This window comes from Folsomia candida, unplaced genomic scaffold (genome assembly GCF_002217175.1).
Source record: "Folsomia candida strain VU population unplaced genomic scaffold, ASM221717v1 Fcan01_Sc001, whole genome shotgun sequence".
Classification (NCBI taxonomy): domain Eukaryota; kingdom Metazoa; phylum Arthropoda; class Collembola; order Entomobryomorpha; family Isotomidae; genus Folsomia; species Folsomia candida.
Window position 1 is genome coordinate 23,125,494 of NW_019091193.1, and position 20,858 is coordinate 23,146,351.

The 20,858-nt window shown below is 37.1% G+C and overlaps 7 protein-coding genes and 1 long non-coding RNA gene across 8 annotated transcripts; 5 read left to right on the forward strand and 3 right to left on the reverse strand.

Moving 5' to 3' along the window:
* The first annotated feature begins 1,410 nt into the window (after positions 1 to 1,410).
* LOC110842228 (mite allergen Eur m 3) lies at positions 1,411 to 3,867 on the forward strand. Its single transcript, XM_035847065.1, has 8 exons — positions 1,411 to 2,305; positions 2,407 to 2,586; positions 2,658 to 2,694; positions 2,765 to 2,918; positions 2,984 to 3,089; positions 3,170 to 3,318; positions 3,412 to 3,505; positions 3,610 to 3,867. Exons 1-8 carry the CDS (start codon positions 2,236 to 2,238, stop codon positions 3,678 to 3,680), a joined length of 861 nt encoding a protein of 286 aa, XP_035702958.1. The 5' UTR covers positions 1,411 to 2,235; the 3' UTR covers positions 3,681 to 3,867.
* A 500-nt stretch (positions 3,868 to 4,367) lies between these two features.
* Positions 4,368 to 6,073, reverse strand: LOC110844591 (glutathione S-transferase 1). The gene is made up of 6 exons (XM_035846999.1): positions 5,534 to 6,073; positions 5,368 to 5,444; positions 5,120 to 5,293; positions 4,979 to 5,038; positions 4,712 to 4,893; positions 4,368 to 4,647 (listed from the first exon to the last, which is right to left on the reverse strand). The coding sequence occupies exons 1-6, from the start codon at positions 5,587 to 5,589 to the stop codon at positions 4,504 to 4,506; spliced, it is 693 nt and encodes a 230-aa protein (XP_035702892.1). The 5' UTR covers positions 5,590 to 6,073; the 3' UTR covers positions 4,368 to 4,503.
* LOC118434162 lies at positions 4,554 to 4,967 on the forward strand. The gene is made up of 2 exons (XR_004833811.1): positions 4,554 to 4,651; positions 4,719 to 4,967. It is a non-coding gene; the product is annotated as an uncharacterized LOC118434162 (long non-coding RNA).
* A 121-nt stretch (positions 6,074 to 6,194) lies between the features above and the next one.
* LOC118436022 lies at positions 6,195 to 9,542 on the forward strand. Its single transcript, XM_035852815.1, has 6 exons — positions 6,195 to 7,149; positions 7,227 to 7,537; positions 7,616 to 7,905; positions 7,991 to 8,375; positions 8,454 to 8,795; positions 8,895 to 9,542. The coding sequence occupies exons 2-6, from the start codon at positions 7,507 to 7,509 to the stop codon at positions 9,170 to 9,172; spliced, it is 1,326 nt and encodes a 441-aa protein (XP_035708708.1). The 5' UTR covers positions 6,195 to 7,149; positions 7,227 to 7,506; the 3' UTR covers positions 9,173 to 9,542.
* A 167-nt stretch (positions 9,543 to 9,709) lies between these two features.
* On the forward strand, positions 9,710 to 12,393 carry LOC110854748 (protein D2). Its single transcript, XM_022103199.2, has 5 exons — positions 9,710 to 9,861; positions 9,940 to 10,078; positions 10,181 to 10,333; positions 11,177 to 11,314; positions 11,403 to 12,393. Exons 1-5 carry the CDS (start codon positions 9,856 to 9,858, stop codon positions 11,618 to 11,620), a joined length of 654 nt encoding a protein of 217 aa, XP_021958891.1. The 5' UTR covers positions 9,710 to 9,855; the 3' UTR covers positions 11,621 to 12,393.
* Positions 12,394 to 12,510: 117 nt separating this feature from the next.
* On the forward strand, positions 12,511 to 14,529 carry LOC110854771 (malate dehydrogenase, mitochondrial). The gene is made up of 7 exons (XM_022103220.2): positions 12,511 to 12,983; positions 13,042 to 13,401; positions 13,467 to 13,592; positions 13,661 to 13,798; positions 13,861 to 13,885; positions 13,956 to 14,122; positions 14,203 to 14,529. The coding sequence occupies exons 1-7, from the start codon at positions 12,891 to 12,893 to the stop codon at positions 14,362 to 14,364; spliced, it is 1,071 nt and encodes a 356-aa protein (XP_021958912.1). The 5' UTR covers positions 12,511 to 12,890; the 3' UTR covers positions 14,365 to 14,529.
* LOC110854760 (zinc finger protein 37) lies at positions 14,520 to 16,628 on the reverse strand. The gene is made up of 4 exons (XM_022103210.2): positions 16,169 to 16,628; positions 15,539 to 16,098; positions 15,092 to 15,473; positions 14,520 to 14,998 (listed from the first exon to the last, which is right to left on the reverse strand). The coding sequence occupies exons 1-4, from the start codon at positions 16,503 to 16,505 to the stop codon at positions 14,718 to 14,720; spliced, it is 1,560 nt and encodes a 519-aa protein (XP_021958902.1). The 5' UTR covers positions 16,506 to 16,628; the 3' UTR covers positions 14,520 to 14,717.
* A 371-nt stretch (positions 16,629 to 16,999) lies between these two features.
* Positions 17,000 to 18,049, reverse strand: LOC110863358. The gene is made up of 3 exons (XM_022112646.2): positions 17,800 to 18,049; positions 17,401 to 17,732; positions 17,000 to 17,323 (listed from the first exon to the last, which is right to left on the reverse strand). Exons 2-3 carry the CDS (start codon positions 17,716 to 17,718, stop codon positions 17,066 to 17,068), a joined length of 576 nt encoding a protein of 191 aa, XP_021968338.1. The 5' UTR covers positions 17,719 to 17,732; positions 17,800 to 18,049; the 3' UTR covers positions 17,000 to 17,065.
* Positions 18,050 to 20,858: the final 2,809 nt, after the last annotated feature.

The window sequence follows — 20,858 nt, forward strand, 5'->3', positions numbered from 1 at the left end:
TGAATAAATTTCAAATTTCAATGCGTGATCAATCAAAATACTTTGAAAGAGTTGACTTATTCAGAGTCACCTGTGGCATAAGTCATCCTGTGACGCTTAAATTGATTATATTGCTTTTATTACAGTCATAAATTACCACACTAATCCAAAATTACTCAGTCAGTGGCTTATCAGACACCATAAGCCATATCAAAATATTACGCCTCTATATTTTAGTCAACATCATAAAATGTAAATGCTTCGTTGTCATTAGCAAATTGTTGCATTATAAATCTACAGACGAAGGCGACTTAAAAAATCGATATAAAAAACATACATCAATGTTGGCGTAAATTGAACTTGAGGTATATTTTTTACCTGCAAGAAATTAAATAAATACTCCAATTGCAACTACATATGTGCATATGCTCATATGAACAAAATATCCTGATACCATAAATGACTCCCATGTTCAGAGGTTACATATGACGACATTTATGTATGCACATAAATGGGTAATATTTCATTTCAAATCTTAATATTTGAATATTTGTGCTTTGAACGTGAACACATTTTTTGTCTTTCAATGATATATTAGGCTTGGTCAGATTTCGCCATCCGGCCCTCTTTAAATGTACTTGACACTAGGTAAAGCCAAGCTCAACAATAGGGTTCGGTCGGAAAGTAAAGAAACACTTGAAAAAGTATATTTATTTGTCTGAAAGAAAAATTGTCACTGAGTTGGAACGCGGTAGTTTTGTAGTCCATGCGATTGACTATCCAAATCAGAAAACCGAAAGTCGATATCTCGATTAGTTCAAAAATGAGAACAAAAAATTCAGAGGAACTCGCAAAAAAAATTTGCCACTATTACGAAAAAGTGTGCGAGCGCGTCCGGATAATGGTTAATAGCCACTTCGAAAAAGAAAAAATTCATAATGGGGCAATTTGCAGAGTTTTAGATATGTATGAGGGGAGGAGGAATGCTGAATTCAAAAAATTAAAAAATCGCCCTGCTCGTGTAGCGACCCCCAAAGTGATACGTAGAGTTCAGAAGGAAAACAAAAATAACCTTGGGATATCAGATAGTAATTTGGGCGACAAATTGAAAATATCAAAATTAAGTTTACATGACATTAAACCTACGAAGTTGGGGGTCAAATCCTATAGGGCGACACCTGCACCAAAGTACAACCAAGGTCAGCAAAAAAGAGCAAAGCCCAACTCTCGGCAGATTGTTGAAAAACGAGTCAAGCAAAACATGCCCGTGATCCTGGTCATGAATGATGAGACCAATTGCTCGAATGATCCAGATGAAGTCCCTGGGAGGAAGTACTACTCATGTACTAGTAAGAAAACGTTTAAAGATTCCTTCAAATACACGCCGAAGTCAAAATTCCCCACAAAGCACATAATTGGGCAAGAATTGGACTCATTGGGGGACGTCTCAAAGCCGTTCGTGACCACAGCCACCATGACCTCGGAGAGATATCTGAACGATTGTGTAAAGAAGATCTTGATCCCCTTTATCAATAATCGTCATGTACTTTTCTGACCGGACACAGCAACATGTCATTCTTCAAAAGTTGTTCAGGATTACCTGTGGTCGAAAAAAATCGATTTTGTTGCAAAAAAGGAATATGCTACCTACGTCCCTCAGGCCAGACCAATTGAAAGATTTTGGGCATTATGCAAGAGAGAATATAGTCGTCGAACAAAACCACCCAAAAAGTTGGTAAGATTCCGTCACATTTGGACACACACCTCAAAAGTGGTAGCGAGAAAGAGTGGCAAAGCACTTCTTGGGACCGCGAGGCAAATAATTCGCCAGATAGGAAGGATGGGGGTCTATGAACCATATGAAGCAAAAAATTGAACGATAAGGACCTTGTTCTTAACCCCTAAAAGTGTCGTTGGAATTAATTAAGTTTTCCGGATTTTACAGGCATTTTTCAAATGTTTCTTTACTTTCCGACCGAACCCTAATTAAAAGTATAACATGCATAAAATACCATTTACTTTTATAGAAACAGAATTATTATTTAAAATCCAAGTGGAACTGAAACTGGTTCAACTCGTGCATTTAGAATATTGTGTAGTGATCTGCTATGAAACAGGTATTACGGCAAAAAAACTATTGAGGACGCATTATCTCCAAACTAGTTAAACAGGTCCAATTATATTATTTTAAACTGAGTTTTTAAATATTTCTCATATACGTACGACTTTACACGTTGCTGCGAAGTAGATTCAAAAATGTTATCGATCCTCAAGATTTCGGCAATTTCATTTCTTGTCGGCTTTTACGTAATCGAGGGAATCCTGGGTGAGTATTAATAATTCATCATTAAAGATCTAATTAATAATAAGACCTCAGCTTAAGATACAACATATTTCGAAGCACATTTTAAACATGCATTTTTATAGGTGACACTCACAATGTTACCAATTTTCCAAGTTCATCTACTGAGAAATCTACCAGCACAATTTCTTCCAATCCCACCAATTTTACAAACCCGAACAAAATTCTTGGTGGTGACCGTGCACAAGTTGGTCAATTTCCGCACCAGGTTGCCATGCTGAAGGGCAGCTTTCAGTTTTGTGGTGGTATTTCTTTTACTGTTAATATTATTAAGAAAAGGGGATTTTAAAATTTTTTAATTACATTATTTTTACAGGCTCACTCATTTCGACACGCCATGTGCTAACTGCAGCGTTAGTAAAAAGATGACCTCATTCGATGTGACTAGTATTTGAATTTAATATTTTTTATTAATTTTTCCAGGCACTGTACGACAGGTCAGTACGCAGGAGACATCACTGTACGAGTTGGGTCTATTAATTCCCAATATGAGGGGGTTGTTATACAAGTGGCGTATATTATTATACACCCCCAATTCAATCGTGCAATTACTGATTACGACCTTTCAATCCTGGTGGTACGTCCATGACACTTTTTTATCGTATTGAAATTGAAGTTTCTTCTACAATATTATGAATGAAGTTGCAAGAACCTGTCTTACTCAGCGGTGACATCACCCCAGTCAGGCTCCCATCAATCTTCAATTCCCGATTGACCGTGGGAACAGTTTGCCAAGTGTCAGGATGGGGTTAGCAAACAATTCGCACAATGCAATTAATAAGAGGAAATCTTCCAAATGAAATTAATAAGAATGGTAAAACGTGTCAGGTGCAACGGAGGACGGAGGACCTACGACCCCACATCTCATGTACATCGATCTTGCCATTGTGAGCTGGGAGTACTGCAAAGAAAAGCATGAAACCCTTACAGAAAACATGATATGCGCTGGAGGAGAGTACAACATGGATGCGTGTCAGGTAAATTTGATTAATCTAGGGTAGTTTATGACACATTATTCATGTCAAACCATAAAAATATGGTATACTGGTGACACTTGTATTAAATTTTAGGGAGATTCGGGGTCACCCCTCGTACTTAAATCTGATTCATTTAGTAAAGTACAGGTCGGGATTGTTAGTTGGGGAAATGGGTGTGGACAATATGGTAAGGGATAAAATAATATCTACGATGGTATTTAACGGTACGATGGTATCTACATATTAACAATATTTCCCAGTCACTACAAATAAATTGTTATTCGTGCATAGGTGTGCCTGGTATTTACACGGACGTTGGGAGGTTTTCTGGTTGGATTACACAGCAAATGTTATCATCTTAAAAAGAGCTATGTACATATTTACATATTTATTATGTGATATTGAGAGGAACAAACATATCGCTGATCGATCTGCGTCAGGGTTCGAAAAAACCCAGGGTTTTAATCAAAAATTATAAAACCCATGGGTTTTAATGGGTTTTACCATGTTAATTGGGTTTTATTTGGGTTTTAATGGGTTTTATTGGGTTTTACCATGTTAATTGGGTTTTATTTGGGTTTTAATGGGTTTTATTGGGTTTAAATGGGTTTTATTGGGTTTTAATAGTTTTAAGTAATAATTTAACAAAAATTATTCGGAATTTGTATCTATTCGGAAATTATTTTTGTTTTACAACACTTGAAATCTGTGATGCTAAAGAATGGAGTCAATTGTTGCTTTGTTCCGAATTTTCATATATTATGATAGTAATGAAATAAACTGCTTTAGAATGAATTGAGATAACGTCTTTTAATGTATAGGAGATGTATTTAACTTTTAGAATATAGTTTTTAAGTAAAACTCAATTAAAACCCAATAAAACCCATTAAAACCCAAATAAAACCCACTTAACATGGTAAAACCCAGTGGGTTTTATTCATTTACAACCCATTAAAACCCATTAAAACCCAATAAAACCCAACCCATTAAAACCCAGGTCGGAATACCCTGATCTGCGTACTCAGTAAATGGCCCATTAAACAGCAAACTTTAAACGTCCGTATTATCTCTTTATTTCGAATTCATAAAGTTGAAACTTTGACAATATAGTCTAACGAATTATTCATTAATGCTGTTAATTTGGCTCCACTAAATACATACATGGCTCGCACGTGGACAATTTGCCTATCCACCGATCATGCACGTCTTATTGAGAGTTGCTTCAATAAACTTTTGAATTTCTGGGATGGCAAAAACCTCTTTCTTCAGCTGCCTCAGGGTGGGATATCCGTTCAATACGTCAGGATTCACCATCGTTTCAGCAACGTCCTATGTAAAACATGAAGTTTTACAAACCATTTTAATCCATGTATTACGCTAATTTTGTGCTTACCAAAAAGTTTGCCAACGCCAAATCGGCATAAGTTAATTGGGGCCCAGCAATCCACTGACCGCCTGCTTCTTCTAAAAGCTCAGCAAACTTCGTAAAGTATTTTGGAAAGTAATCTTCTACCAAATGCTTCCTCATCCGAGCCTTCTTAACAATGCTTTGCTCTTTGTGGAAATCTCGGAAAACTAGAAATCGTAGAAAATAAAATTTAGGATTATCTGTCAAATCCGATTAATAAAGATGATTTGATTAGCATAAATTAGTATTCACCTGTATGACGAACAATGTCTGGTGTCGCTGATTCAAAGGAATCCTTATACGCCACACAACCTGCACACACATGCATCAATCGTGAATTTGTGGAAATGACAAAAAGTACTTAAAGATTGCGAATATTTCGCAAATGCTTACACAGCCGAAGATCATAAATAAGCTCCGTGGCTTCGTCCGCTCGGGCTTCTTCCTTCTCGGTCGCACCGTTGAACCCGAAACGCCTTGCGACATACCGCATACAGGCGTGAACTTGAGTGAGAAGCACGTCGTCAACGTAGAGCAGAGGCAGTTGTCCTACATGCTCATTAAAACCTGAGAGAAAAATGCCAAACGAACCACAAATTCACTAGTTTAATCAAAACCGAATTATGTGTTCCAAAACTCACGAATTTTTTCACGGGGCCATTGATCCAAAGGAATTCGCTCGTCCGTAAAATTTTTTCCAGCTATGGCAAACATCCACCTATTTAGGATACAATAATACATGTAGCTGTTCAATAAACTAAATCATAGAATATACAAAATTAAATTAAAAAAACACACTACTGTTACCTAATTGGTTCTGCAAGACCACGGATGTCAAAATATACGAGCCTGTATTCGGGCATTTTTGAAAGTTTCCTAGATCGGAATTATTTTTTGAGACCAACGATTAAGAGAGTACGCCTCGTGTGGCACTATTGATACTTTCCAGAGACTTAAACTGCTCTTTTATACGAGGGAATTGTTGTTAACGAATTTGGGTATTTTCTAATTTTGGACTTGTATCACATTTGCAACCGAAATTAGAATGAAATAATGTGATTAAGTGTCGTAATAAATAAGCATTTATTTCTATGTTTTCATTCATAGGGTTGAGATTGATCGATTAGTGGTCGTCCCAGGCATGCAATATTGACATGTCTAATCAAGCTAAAACCCTACAAGTATTGTAATTGCGGTATTCAGTCAAGTTCAGTGACGAAATAATAACAAAATGCTTGGTATTTATAATCATACTGGATCAATACCATACATACCTAAATCAATAGCACAATCTTTAGATGAGGACTGAATTACGAAATCAAAGCCGAAATACATCCAAACAATGGGGTGCACCCACACATACTTAACTCGATTTAGAATTAAGTATGCCTTTATGCATGAATGTAATATTTCAACAAAAAATGTAAAGCCAATCTCATACAGTAAATAAATGGTAATTATCACTTTCCTGCTTCATAGGTATGCTTTACACGGATAAAATCTCCGACGTAGTAGAGTAGCTAAGCTCACTATGTGCACAAATATCAAACGTAGCTCTAAATTCATGTCCTAAATATGTGAGTAAATTATATTATTCTCATAACGGGATGTAAAATACGAATAAATTTATAGCGTTTTATGTCATAAGTACATACTTAATTAGTCTGATAGGTTCTAAAGGAAAGCATAACTGGATAGTTTCTCGAGCTCATCACCTACTTGGATACATAGATTATATTTTGTATCTATGTTCATCGATATATACTCGATATATATTCGAGAATGCTTTACGAGTGTAATTAAATAACCATTAAAATACTATGTATATTCTCCTTTTCGCCCATGCAGCAACCCATGCAGTAAATACAGTTACCCTTAATTTACGTGTCATAGTGTAAACCTGTCGTATGCAGCCTTCATTTAGCCCGAGTCAGGGACAGAGCCCTTTCTAAATTTTTGTCCGAATTGACCGATATTTTTCTATTATTTGATACAAATTTTTAAAATTTTTGCTAATCCTTCCCCTTGCTTACCTGGACCAGTGGGACTCGCCTCTTTAAAATCTTGAAGCTAAATTTCAGGCTTCTAAAATTATTTTGAAGCGTTAGTGCATACCCCACCCACCTACATGACCCCCACCGGTCAACAGCTTGACCGGTTTTGCCCAGCCGTTCAGCCGTTTTGGCTCTATCGTGTTTCGGACGGACGGACGGACAGATATGACGATTCCATAAGCCCTGACTCGGGCTAAAAAGTATAAAAGCCTCGAAATATTTTATGCAGGAACGTTCATTCACACGCAAACCCAAATTTATCGTTATCGACTATTAATTCAATTAGTAACGGTTAAATTACATAGAAGAGAATGTCCGGATTAGTTTTTTTGATAGCATTGTTCTGTTTAAAAATTTCTGTGACACAAGGTAAGGTGCAATAAATATGGTAAATACCAAATCTGATAAGTGATAGTGGTTTGTCATTCCTGATATTGGTTTTGCAGAATGCGAAATGCCAACCAATTTTCCTCCTGGCATTTCTCTGACGATGGGAGAATATCGAAATTGGGATGAAGAGCTGAGAGTGTCCAATGTCATGACCGCAGCACCTCGCAACGCCCAAGATGTGATTAGTCTCGCCAACTGGGCGCACAGCGAAGGATTTACCATCCGCCCTCCGGAACTCGACATTCCTGGGCACCCATCACGCTTACTAGATCTCAAGGAGGCCTTGATCCCTGTAAAAAAATTATCGTAGTGGACACCACAAAGCATTTGAAAAGAATGTCGCTAGACGAAACAAAGCCGAATGAGGGTAAAATTATTCTGCATGTTCATAAATCGTGCATATTGGCAGAAAAATGTAGCTAGTGTTCCATTATCATGTATTTAGTCAGCGTGGAAACTGGAGCGATATGGGAAGACCTCCTCACATTCCTGGAACACAAAGGTTTCGGAGTTTTTGCATACACAGAAGTTGGCAATGTCACCATCGGTGGAACGATTTCTGTTGGAGCACACGGAACAGAACTAGAACTTTCACCCGACCACCCACAACAATTTAGAGATGGTTCTATTTCCAATCTGGTAAAAACATTGGACGCCGTGGTTTGGGACAGTCAAAAAAATGGTTTTGTGCTAAAAACATTTACCAGAGAAGATTCAGATTCTGCAGCATTTCTAGTAAATAATATTTCATTTCATCACGCAAGTACTTATTTCTAAGTAAGTATAGTCTAACGTTAGACAATATTTGTTGATTAAAAAGGTGAGTCTGGGAAGAGCCTTCATAACTAGAGTAAACCTTCTAATCGGCCCAAACTACAATCTTCGATGTCGTTCTGAGACAAAAATCCCTGCTTCCGTGGTCTACGGTGCCGATTCCAGCAACAAACATTCGATGGCGACCCTCGTCCGGAAATATGGAAGGGTTGACGCACAACTTTATCCTTACACGGATCACACAATGATTCGAATCTGGACTGAAGTGAAAGTCAAACCGGGCACTTCCAGACGAATTAGTTCCCCATATCCTTTCACGCACAGTGACCCTGCCTCCAAAACCTTTGACCAAGTTCAACAAAATAAGTCTTTGGCCACTCCCAGTCTTACACCGGATCTTCAGCGGACGAAGTATTTAAGAGATGTGGCGAGTAAGTGACGAAATTTCAAATTACGTTTAAAAAATAACAATGGTAGAGTATCACACTTCTTTGCATACTCATAATTAGCACTTACCCATACCAATACCCGTGACATTTGGGGACCGTCAAAAAACTTGCTCCTCTACTACTCCTCGTTGTCACAAAAATGGAACTCCTTTGGCCACGTAGTTCTCACGACGAGGCAAAATATTCAAAGAGTGGTTCATCAAATGTACTCTGGTTTCAAGAATATGACCACAACCTTCGCAAATGATCGAGGACAGTACCCCATGAACCAAGCAGTCCAGGTTCGGGTTACTGGACTCGATAACTCTTCCACTAACCCTGCTGCTCTGGGATCACTTTCGCCCGTTCATAATCATCCAGAATATGATGTTGCTGTATCTTTTGGACTACATTGTTACGCAGGTTAGACATACCTAAGTACGGCTTTGAAGAATATAAAATGCAAATATTTGGTACAAAACATGCAAGTTAGTAATCAATGTTTTTCTCTTGTACGTCAAGAAACGCCCGAGTTTGGATTATTTTTATATTCGTGGGAATCCTTCCTCTTCCAACATTTTAATGGCGAGTATGCAACAGCGAGAGTAGAGTGGGCAAAATCGTGGGGATTTGACCCCCAAGGTCGTCCATGGAACAATGAAGAGCTCTATGGAAAAAGAATTCCTTCGACGTTCAGCTTCGACAGGTGGAACTGGGCTGTTGCGAAACTGGACGAATATGATCCCCACCGCATTTTTACAAATGAATTTTTAGACCACTTACTAAAACCTGTCGCATAATAAGCACTGTGTAAATATTTAGATTTAATTATTTTAGAGTGTGATAGTAAGAAAATCTGTATAAAATATGCTCACATATATTCAAGAGCACTAATTTAATCCTATTCAATTGTGTCATACATAAAAATATTATTAAAGCAAAAAAATATATATGTGCTATATAAGTATGTAAATTTAAAAATCTGTTTAAACGTTGTTCAAGGTTTAAACCCATGGTTCAATTATTCAGTGTCTCGAGGATTTGTGATTTACGTCAAAATATAACAAAAAACTTGATGTGTATGCGGTTGATAATATTTAAAATGGGACTCGCTTCCATTGTTTCCATCGGTGAAATATTACATGTCAAAAATAAATGTAACATAAACGATAAATCAACGTGACGCATGGTCATGGTTCTCAATGCAAATTGTTAGCGTATATTTCTCCAGACGGTGCAGATCAAGGACACGAGTGCAATTTATTACGTTTCCATAATTGTACCTAAATCCACATATGCAAATGATTAATTACATAATATGCGAACGTATTTACGTTAGTGTACATACAGTCCTAAAAAATATTTTGTTATTCTTCTATAAATACTGCGACTTGCATTCAACTAACCTTAGTTAATTTTGAGGTTTGTATAAGTGCATGTCCACTTAAAACCGTACTGGGTAACAGCACCGGGTTTTATCATCATGACGGTATTTAAAAAAATATTCATATATTGGGTTATCTATTCTTAATGTTACTGGTTTGTTCTTTTGTTGTAATTTATGTAGTTCTGCAAACCTACGATATTTCAAGGTACAATTCGTACTCTGCTCTTTGTGGCATTTCTTTCACTGGCTTGCCCAACAAATGGAGAACAATGGCAAGAAGACGCGTTGAAGAAAGAAGGGGTTATTCCTGAAATTATTGGTGCGCTACAAATAATTCAGCCATGCAATTTATTTATTATGCATTTATACGTATAGTACAATTTATCTGCATTTGTTTACCTCCTGATAAATTATTTCGCAGACTCAGTGAAGGCCTATCCCTTAAATATAACATACGGCGACGGGGTGGAGGTCAAATACGGAAATTTAATCAAGCCAACATTGGCAGGGTCTGCTCCTACAAAAGTAAACTGGGATGCTGATCCTAACAAACTCTACGTTTTGGTCATGACTGGTAAAACAAATACCTACTAAATATGTAAATAATAAACCGTTGCAAACGAAATGTAGCAAAGGGGTGAAAACACACGGAATTGTCTTTGTGGCACGCCCACAACGTCTTTCTGCACTTTCCCATCATTGTCTCACATTACCCCACGTCTCATTTTGCCCCGTTTTGACACCCCCACCCGCGTACTTCAAACGTACACGACAATACCTTTCAATAGACACCCCACATGACAAAAGTCATTTTTTCGACATTCGACACCTCCCACAAGGTCATGGAGTCGTCGCACGTCGAAATGATGGCGATTTCTGAAATCCCCGCCAAAAAAATACATCTAAAACGGTGGCAACAAAAAATTCTACAATTTTCGACTTTGGCGTCGTCTACACGGTCACACGGTCATCGCACGTCGAAATGATGGCGATTTCTGAAATCTCCATCCAAAAATACGTCTAAATCTGTGGAAACGAAAAATTCGACACCTTTGACCGTTGGCGTCATCACCGTGGCGCTGTGACCTTAAGACCTACAACACCCATCTTCGAACTCATCCCGTCCCCAAAAATTAGAAACACGTTGGCGAAAACCGGATGTCGAAATTCGAATCCGTTCTAAAGTTATCGTGGATACAGACGGACAGACGGACAGACGGACAGACGGACGGACAGACGGACGGACAAGACATTTCCATAAAGGGGTTTTCACCCCTTAATAAGTTATCCTCCTTTAGAGAGATCAGCATTCATACATTCGATTGAAAGATAGAAAATTATTTTATAATTTGAACGACTTGTTGGTGTCAATAAAGTACGAACCCAATAATTAACCCCACGCATTTATTTTTCTTAGACCCTGACGCCCCGGCCCGAGGTGCTAAGCTGCTTGGAGAGGTCAACCATTGGATGATCGTGAACATCCCGGGAAGCGACCTTGACTTGTCGAAGGGAGACACGTTGGCAGACTACGGTCCCCCGGGCCCCCCTCGTGGTCTGTAAAATAAATCTCAATTATTTTTATCCACCAATGTCGCCATCAATTTTTAAAATGCTTGAACTAAATATATTTGCAATTCCAGGTACTGGGCCTCATCGCTATGTGTTTGTAGTTTACGAGCAGCAAGGAAAATTTGTCCCTTCACCAAAGTACTCTGAAAGGCTGACAGTTACCGCTCTGGCTAAAAGAATAAAATTCTCTGTCAAAGAATTTGCAAAGGAATTCAACTTGGGTGAACCTGTGGCCGCAAACTTTTTTCTTTCAGAGTACACTCCCCCAAGGTGCGAATTAGTTTATTGAACAGCAACTTTTGCTTTTCTATGTAATGTCTCTTTCATTTTATGACAAACTATTTTACATGCATTACTTGTAGGCAATGATTATTGGGATTAAATGTAACATTCTATCTCTTACACTCAGGGCTTTCTAATTATCCACTTTTCTAATTAATTAGCAATTAGTAATTAGTTTCGAAAATTTTGATCTAATTAATTGTTTAATTAGTAATTACTTCTGAACAAGCAAACTAATTAATTTTTAATTAGCTAATTAATTCCTTCTAATTACTGAATAATTAAGTTTGCCATATTCATAACTTTTTATGAATTAATTTCACAGCATTTCAGCATGGCTAATGCCTAGACTAAGTCGTCTTTCAGCGAATGTAAAATGTTGAATTATTTTGAAATTTAAAACAAATTACGCACTAGCTTGAGATGGCTGTGAAAATTAGAGCTGACCTTAGTTGTGCCGGTAATCGCTTTATTTGGACAAAATTTATAAGCAGTCGTTACTTTGTTGCCGTAAACTTTTTTAAAAGTATACCATCCATTCACATTTTCTAACAAGTTTTTAAGGTTCTGTGCAAGGGAGTCCATTATACTCAAAGATATATCAAAAATATATTGCTATCTCGTTGTTTTAATACAAAGGAGTTGCAAGTTGCAACTACAAGAGTAAAAAAAAGGTTTGTAGTTGATAAAATACGCAAGGTATATTTGCTTCCGCCAAGAAAAATTTTTAAGGCGTAAACGAGAAACGTGCATTAAAAAATTGTGTTTGAAAAAAATTAATTAGTAATTGATTTGTCGATTATTTTAATTAATTAGTAATTTTAATTAGTTGGTATTCTACTAATTAACTTTAATTAGTAATTAGTAATTAGACGGACATTGCTATTTAATTAGCTAATTAATTAGATTGACTAATTAATTAGAAAGCCCTGCTTACACTAAATAACAACAAATTATGTATGACTAAAATGAGATTTTACATAACACAAACAAAATGTGCATTTAAAATATACATGTTATTTCTTTCAACTTTAACGCTAAGAACTACACGAAACACTATTTTGCATATGTACATATATACGTATTATGGTGCATCGAAAGATGGTGTGACTACTTCACAGTACTGTAATCAAAACCTGCTAATTATTCCAATTCACACTTTATGCAACGAAAGTTGGTCTGCTCTATCCAGATTTATATTGTCCACAAATTCATGGATATAAGTATGCAGAGCTTTAGTGAATAAAATATAATCGTTCTGAAAATTACATCTAAAAATGTCTCTTATTTGGGGACCCATTGTTTCCAGGAATGTTTTCCCACGAATCATTCCTGCGTCTTCGGCAAAAAATTTCAGCTCCACAACAAACGTGAGCTTGTTAATCACTATTTAATAATCATGTACCAACTATAACTATTTAATTATAGCTGAGCACGAAAATAGCTGTGCTGGGGGCGTGTGGAGGGATTGGTCAACCTCTGTCCCTGCTTCTCAAGATGAACCCCCGTGTCCACGAGTTGGCCATGTACGACATCCAGTACCCGCAAGGTGTGGCCTCCGACCTCTCCCATGTCCCCTCGCCCTGTGCTGTGCAAGGCTTCGGAGCAGGCCAAATCATGGAAGCCTTGAAGGACGCAAAAATTGTCGTGTGTGCTGCCGGCTCTCCCAGAAAGGCCGGTGTGACGCGAGAAGAACAATTCCGAATTAACTCAAAAGTGGTTAAAGAATTGGCTAAATCCTGCTCAATAATGAACCCACATGCGATTTATTGCATCGTAACAAACCCTGTAAGCTCGAAGAGTTTGACATTTTATTGAAAATCTGATGTGATTATTTGGCTTATAATGTATAGATCAACAGTACTGTCCCCTTGTTTTGTGAGATATTTAAAAGAGCTGGTGTTCTAAATGAAGGCAAAATTCTTGGCATAAGTAACCTGGGAATGATGCGTGCCAGCTCGTACATTGCAAAGGAAAAGGTAGCAACTCATAATATTATTTGGGAACCTGTGATTTGTCCCTTTGTAATTTTATCCATCCATTTCAGGGTTGGAAACCATCCTCAGTTTCTTGTCCCGTAATTGGGGGTCATTCTGGGATTACAATTGTTCCTATAATCTCGCAGTGCAAACCAGATCCACAACTTAGTCCGGAGCAAGTGAAACTAGTAACTCATGAAATCAGGGTGAGATTCTAAACTATTGCACTTCATACTGCAACAATAAGAGCTTACTGATGTGTTTACAGGAAGCTGGTGCTGAAATCGTGGCAGGTAACGAGCTATTATTATTCGAAAATAAGTGAATGAACACTTGTGAAACCGTTGTATTTTTGTTGATTAGCAAAGAAAGGGGCCGGAACCGTGGCATTATCCATTGCTTGGTCTGCCCACAAGTTTATAGATTCATTGCTCCGAGCGGTTGATGGCGAAAAGGGGATTGTGGAGACGGCGTATGTCAAAGGTTCCGTTGCCGAAGTGAATTATTTTAGCAATCCAGTTGAACTTGGGGTAAGCATTCCAAATGTTGTTACATTTGCCCATACATAGCATGGAAACAATTATTGACATAATACAATTGGTCTATTTAGCCGGAAGGGGTTGTTAAAAATTTGGGGCTTCCACAACTGAATGACTACGAAAAGTCCCTGTTGAATGATTGCATACCTGCGCTGACACAACATATTAGAGCTGGTGAGGGGGCAGCGACCGATTCAAGACCAAATCTGGTTCCGAATGCAATGGTACTTTAAAAACTCAGGGAATGTAGTAGTTCAAAACTTAGAAACATTCAAACTTTGGAACATTCAAAAACATATTCAAGGATTAGGGGGCGGTTGTACAAAAACGACAATTTTGTAGTTGTGGTACTTGATTATTCTCTAAAATCGCTAATAAATCGCATATATACACAGTTATCTAAACTTTATTTTATCCATCAATATGAAAATTTTCATAAATATACTGCAATTATTTCAACCCAACAACTAATTGTAAGTATGTAGTTCAATTAGCAGTTAAAATAGTGAAGAAATTGCTGTAGTTATAAGTATGTTCACAGGCATAAAAAAGTATACGTGGGTGGACTTAACTAACTTCACTGCAATTATTGTACATGTAAATTTTCATGTGTTTTTAAGTGAAGCCTACAGTCCTTCTTGCTAAAAAACCCTTTGTGACAATGAGGACAATTAAAATTAATTACATTTAAATGAACTCGTCTAATATGCTCTTGCAAAGTTCCTTTTCTTTTGCACGACTTTCCACACCGATCGCAGATAAATTCGGCTTCGCCGTTCCCATGCTTGACCTGGTGTTTCTCTAGCATATGTTTATATGCAAAAGAAACCCCGCAATGTGCAACTGGACACGTGTACGGCGTAGTATCTGAAATTTAAAATTCAATTCATCAGAATTAGATTTCATGTGCCTTCAAATTGGCGATTTTCAAGGCAACACACAGTATTCAGAATTTATTACCAGGATGACGCATCTTAATATGAGCCATAACATTCCCTTTACTTTTCCAAGTTCGACTGCACCTTCCACATTGAAACCTATTCTCTTGTTCGTTTCCACATGAACGAATTTCGACGCCGCAAAACAACTGACGCCCGTCATCCATAATTTGGCTCTTGCTTCGGTGTGAGGTCCCTTCGGTCTGAGGCCCGTACGCTTTTTTCGGAGCTGGTCTTGGTATTTTGGCATGCAGATGGCGAATATGAGAAATTAATGCACACCTTGTTTTATAGCTGACAGAACATGATCCGCATTTATATTTCTTTTCATCCGAAGTTATCACAATTTGGACTCCGTGTAGAATTAGGTTTCCATCAGCATTTCGAATAGAGTCTAACTTTATCTGTAAAAACACAGACAGTTCTTGAAACGTAACTTGATTTATGCATATTTCACCAGCGTGATTACCTTTTCTCCTCGAAAAGTTATACATTTTTGATTCCCATATCTTAAAATTCCGAAATGCGTTTCTTTAATATGACATTTTAGATTATATAATCCTCTCACTATTTGACCACATTGTCCACATTTAAACTTCCAATACTTATTTTGCTGCGATTTATTCTCGTAATGTTTTCCCTGTTCTGATTTTACTGGAGTTAAAGTAATTCCCATGAAAATATAGGTACCATCCATAGCTTTAATGAGCTTTTGTTCTAATTGTTCCTTGTCTTGAGTCGAAATTAATTTTCCTATTTTTCGTTTGGCAATTCTTTTCCTGCGTTTTCTTTCTGGTTGTATTGATGATGGCGACATAGTTTGTGAATCATTATTGTCCTCTTCTTCATCTTGAAAATTTACGTCCACACAAAAATCTGGTATGATTTCTGCATTGTCGAGATCGTCACCAAGTTGTTCCATTTCTTGCTTGATTTCGACCGCTTCCGTTTCCGCTTTTACTTGTAGTGATAGTTTGTTGCATGTTGACGTACGCGAAATCCTGTCCAGTACAAGTGAGGGGTTTAAATCTAGAACAAAATCACAGGTCTTTATTTATAACCCTGTAATTACATATTAAACTATAATCCGAAATAATACCTTGTACCAATATTTTATAGAGATTTCGATTGTCAACTTCGTTACGGCAAATAGCTTCCTGATTACAATTTCTACGCAAAAGTATAAGTGATTTAAGTTTTAGCAATTGTCGATTAAGTTCAATGTAATGCACCGAAATTTCAGACAAAATTGTGTTACAACTTGAACAAGAATGAAAACGGTGGGAATTAAATTTGCAACTAATATTGGCAGCTTCACATAAAGTTTTAATCAAGTTGCTTAAAAAATTTTCGTTCTCTTCTCCCATGCTTTCGAAATCACTTGTTTCAATTAGTTCAGTTCGACATAAAGAACATGTATCGATCACTTCAGACATGATTACTTTCACTAATTAACTCTTAATTTTGGTTTCACGGGTACTTATTTATTTCTTCGCAAAGCTGTAAGTAAATTCTGACCATTCTCATGAGATGGAAAAAAGGTGTTGATTACAGCATTGGGAAATTCGCGGCTTTGTAGATTCTACATAAACGTATAGACGTAGTAGAAATTTTTTTAAAAATTTGATGTACTATTTACTTAGCAAGTAATTAAGCGTTACAAATATGTAGCACTACATTCAAGTAACAATAGGACAGTACCAGCGCAGTTCTAGCATACCAACGATTATTGTGTATGTACATATGTATATTTATTTATGTATTACTGCATTTTAATATCCAGCAGTAAGTTTGACTAATTTTTCATGCAACTAACGCGATTCGTCTTATTTTCTTTTAATGTTGTGTGGAATTGTGCATTTCACCATAATTTAAATATAGCAACATGGTAGCAAGAAATAACATTTCCACACTCAAAGTACTCAAAAAGTGGATTTGTTTCGAGTGTTTTTATTATCGCGTATTATTATTAAAACATATATAATTCCATGACTCATTACCATTCTCTACAATTTTCTGTATCCACATATCTGTTTTTAGTATCCATAATTTCTTTATTTGCTTGGGCAAGACGCTGCCACTCCAACGCTTCAGCGCCTGCATATCTTTGCTGTTCCAAGAGTTCAGCCTGTCCCAGGCGCTGCCATTCCAGTGATTCCGATGCACTGTAACGTTGTTGTTCTTCAACCTGCGTCTGAGAAACTCTTTGCAATTCCTGGGCCTCCAATCCAGTAAGTCGTTGTTGTTCTAGCACCTATATTATTATTTTGAAATAAATATTTACTTAATGCATTAATTGACGTGTGGTGATGTGACTCATGCAAAACATACCTGCTCACCAGTCACCCGTTTATACTCCACAATTTCTGCATTAGCAGTTAATTGCCATTCTTGCGTTTGTGCTTCGTATAATCTTTGATGTTCCATAAATATGGCCATGCTGACACGTTGCCACTCGATAAATTCAGGTCCTCCATTCTTCTGAAATTCTTTCATCCGTTCTTCATTCTCAACTTGGGATTTGAGTCCTTCCAATGTCTGTAGTTTAGCAAGGGTTTCCTCGTATTCTTTGTGGATGGCGTCCCTGCTGAGATTAGCGGACGCCTGTTGTTGGACCTGAACTCCTCCTCTCATATTTTGACCACTCATTGTTTATGACAACTCTGAAATTGGTCAATCCGTCCTTCTTAGTTCTTATCATACTGGGTGCAAATAACTGTCGAAACTTACCAATTTTATAACGAGCCTACACCTCTTCGATCACCGCTTCACGTAACGCGACTTGTGTAATAACAATTGTTGGGAACACTTGAATCAAAATTTTGCAAAGATTAAGTGCTTGGAACAGGATATTTATGAAAACCAAGAGAAAGAGGAGACTTTAACCATTCGTGGTTCATTGATTGAATGGAAAACCAACCACTAAATAAATTGACAACGTGACGATGTGATGACAAACATCCTTACACTCACTCATAACGGACGGACAGTTTGAGGGCTCCAACATTTTATTTTGGTTTTGGTGTTTATTAACCTTTTTCATTTTAAATCGTTTAAGGGAAATATCGGTAGCTGGATATTGCTACCTGTCAGCATTCGACCCTTATTACCATCATCATAAAGTCATGAATTTGCCACGCGTATACAGCAAGTGCGTCAGACCCCAACATAGTCGTCTTTCGTCAGTCCGTTCTATTTAACAAAATGAAACGAAACACTTTTATGACAATTTTATGACACCATATACTCGGTCCCTTTCCTTCAAGGGTGCTAGCTGGCTATAAATGCACGCAGGGTATATGGGAAGGGCTACCAATCTTCATACCACGCATAAGCACTATGCATTTCTTAAGAATAATGAGCAAAAATAAATCCAGTCTTCCCAAATCATTATTGTTCATTGATTTTTTTCTGTTCCATTGGAACTTATAGTCTCGCCGTAAGAAACATAACCCTCTGTCTCAAATAAGTCAACTCGATGTAAAAATAGCAATACTTTATATCAATGCAGCATAAACTTTTAGTTCCAACCGAGTACTCGGTCTTAATTAATCACTTACTCGCGAGTAAGTGATTATGTGTGACCATGACATTCTGAGCAATAGAATAAATATGTATGTACGTGGTTACTGAAACAATGGTCGCGCACATGTATTTTATACCATCAAACAACGTATTGACGTGTCGCTTAGTTTATTATATATTTACATTTTATTGTACAACTTGAGAACATTTTTGTTAGTTCAATAATTAATCTTTCCGTACCAACAACTCATTTATTTCCATAAGACACTCATTGCTGCTGTAGGTCAAATACAATTGCACTCATTTAATCCATCACAGATCACTTATTGTCGTCTATGTGCAACTTCGAATGTACATAAGTCATGTTTATGAATAGTACGACTTGCGCATGCAATATGCAGCTACATAAATATGTAACATTCTTCCTGTATTGTATGTACATACAGGGTGGTTAAAATGTCACGCCACAATGGAAAATTTTTCAATGGGAAAAGTCCCTAAATCTCCATTAGTTACAAGATTTCGGATTGAGATTTTTATAAATTATTATCAAAACTGATGACAAAATTCTTAAAATGTTGCATTTTAGAGACAAAATTTCGGTAACTAATGGAAATTTACAAATTTTTCCCATCGAAAAATTTTCCATTGTTGCGTGACATTTTAACCACCCTGTACATATCAACGCAATAGAAATAATAGTGCTCAATCATCAAAATCCAAATGTCGCACAAATCTGCAGATGTGCATAAAATTATTTCAAAATCGAACATGAAATCAGTATTTTTATTATTACATAACTCATTAGTTTCGGTAGCTAAATGTAAACATATCCTCTTCCAATTTAAATTAGATGTCAAATTGTATGCTCTAACTATTCTTTCATCACTTTGAAACTCAAAAATTGGAAATTCCTACAACAAATTGTGAAATAATTGGAATTAATGAAATTGTCTTTGTTCTAACTTTTTGTGAATGGAAATGAATGTTATTCGTGAATACTTATGTACGTACATGTACACGTAAATTTCACTGACTGTCACTACTATAGTGACTCACTAGCGAGTGAAATCAATAGTTCGGGACTTTGTACACAGTTCCATGAAAATTTTCACCTTTAATCCTAAGTTTCATGCATGGTTTAGTATAGCATTATTTACCGATAAATATAATTAATTTCACACAAGAACGCCTAAATAAACTCATGAACAATTATACGTCTTTCCATTGTTCGACTGAATAAAGGTGAAATGTTGGTTTATTTCGAAGAGCGAACTTGACTATGCATGTTCTTCAATTTCTTCAGGAGTGCTCCATAAAATGGAATATTAACGAGCACAAAAAATATTAAGAAAGTTCTTTCACTTCTTTAGTTTGTCTTTTGCACCAATTGTGAATAGAAACCAATCCCTTCCCATGCTTATTAATCCCCGAGAAAGCATGGCTATTTTACCCAGTTTAATTTCATGGCTCATCATTTTTAAAAGTCAAGGAAATTGTGTTAGCGTAGTATCCGTCATAAATAGTGCAACAAGTTGTGCAACGTCCCTGGTCAGTTTTTCTCAGAATACGCTAATCTCACTTCCCATACACTTTAAAAATCCAATAAAATTGTCGAACGGGATCAGTTTTACAGTAGGTTCAAAAGAAATGAGAAAACATATATTTTGCGTCGTCAGCATTTTACTGTTTCCAGAAGATGCCCCACAAATTTATAAATATGCTCACAATTCGCTGCCGTGGATTCCCGCTGTGCTGCTTCGAACAGGCTACTTCTACAAGGTCAACGGAACCTTTAGATACTCGCAGCCGATTGTTGGGAATTTTTTGTTGGAGCCTCACTACCTTTTCCTCGTTTCGAAAACGTCGCCCATGAACTTTATATTTGATGCGACTCAGTACCCTTCAAACCAATTGTCCACCACGTTCATCCTCCGGACATCGTCAAGATTGGATTGGGAGATTCGTGAAATCATTTATGCTTGTAAAACTTGTACCCAAGATAACTGCCTTGCTGTCTCAGTTCCGGTAGTTGCAGTAGAAAAGTCACAAGATCAAAAGAAGGACGTAACGTTCCTGGACTACGTGCTTGAACAAGAACGCATAATTATAGGTTCTGGAAGAAACGTCTGGATCAAGAAAGCCGAATCCAAACGTCGGTTTATGTCACAGGAATTACAAATATCTTTCCCGTTGCCAGACCCAGACCCCTTCCTGCGTACAATAAATAGAAACAAAGCAGGTCAATTTCCAGGAGGAGTGGA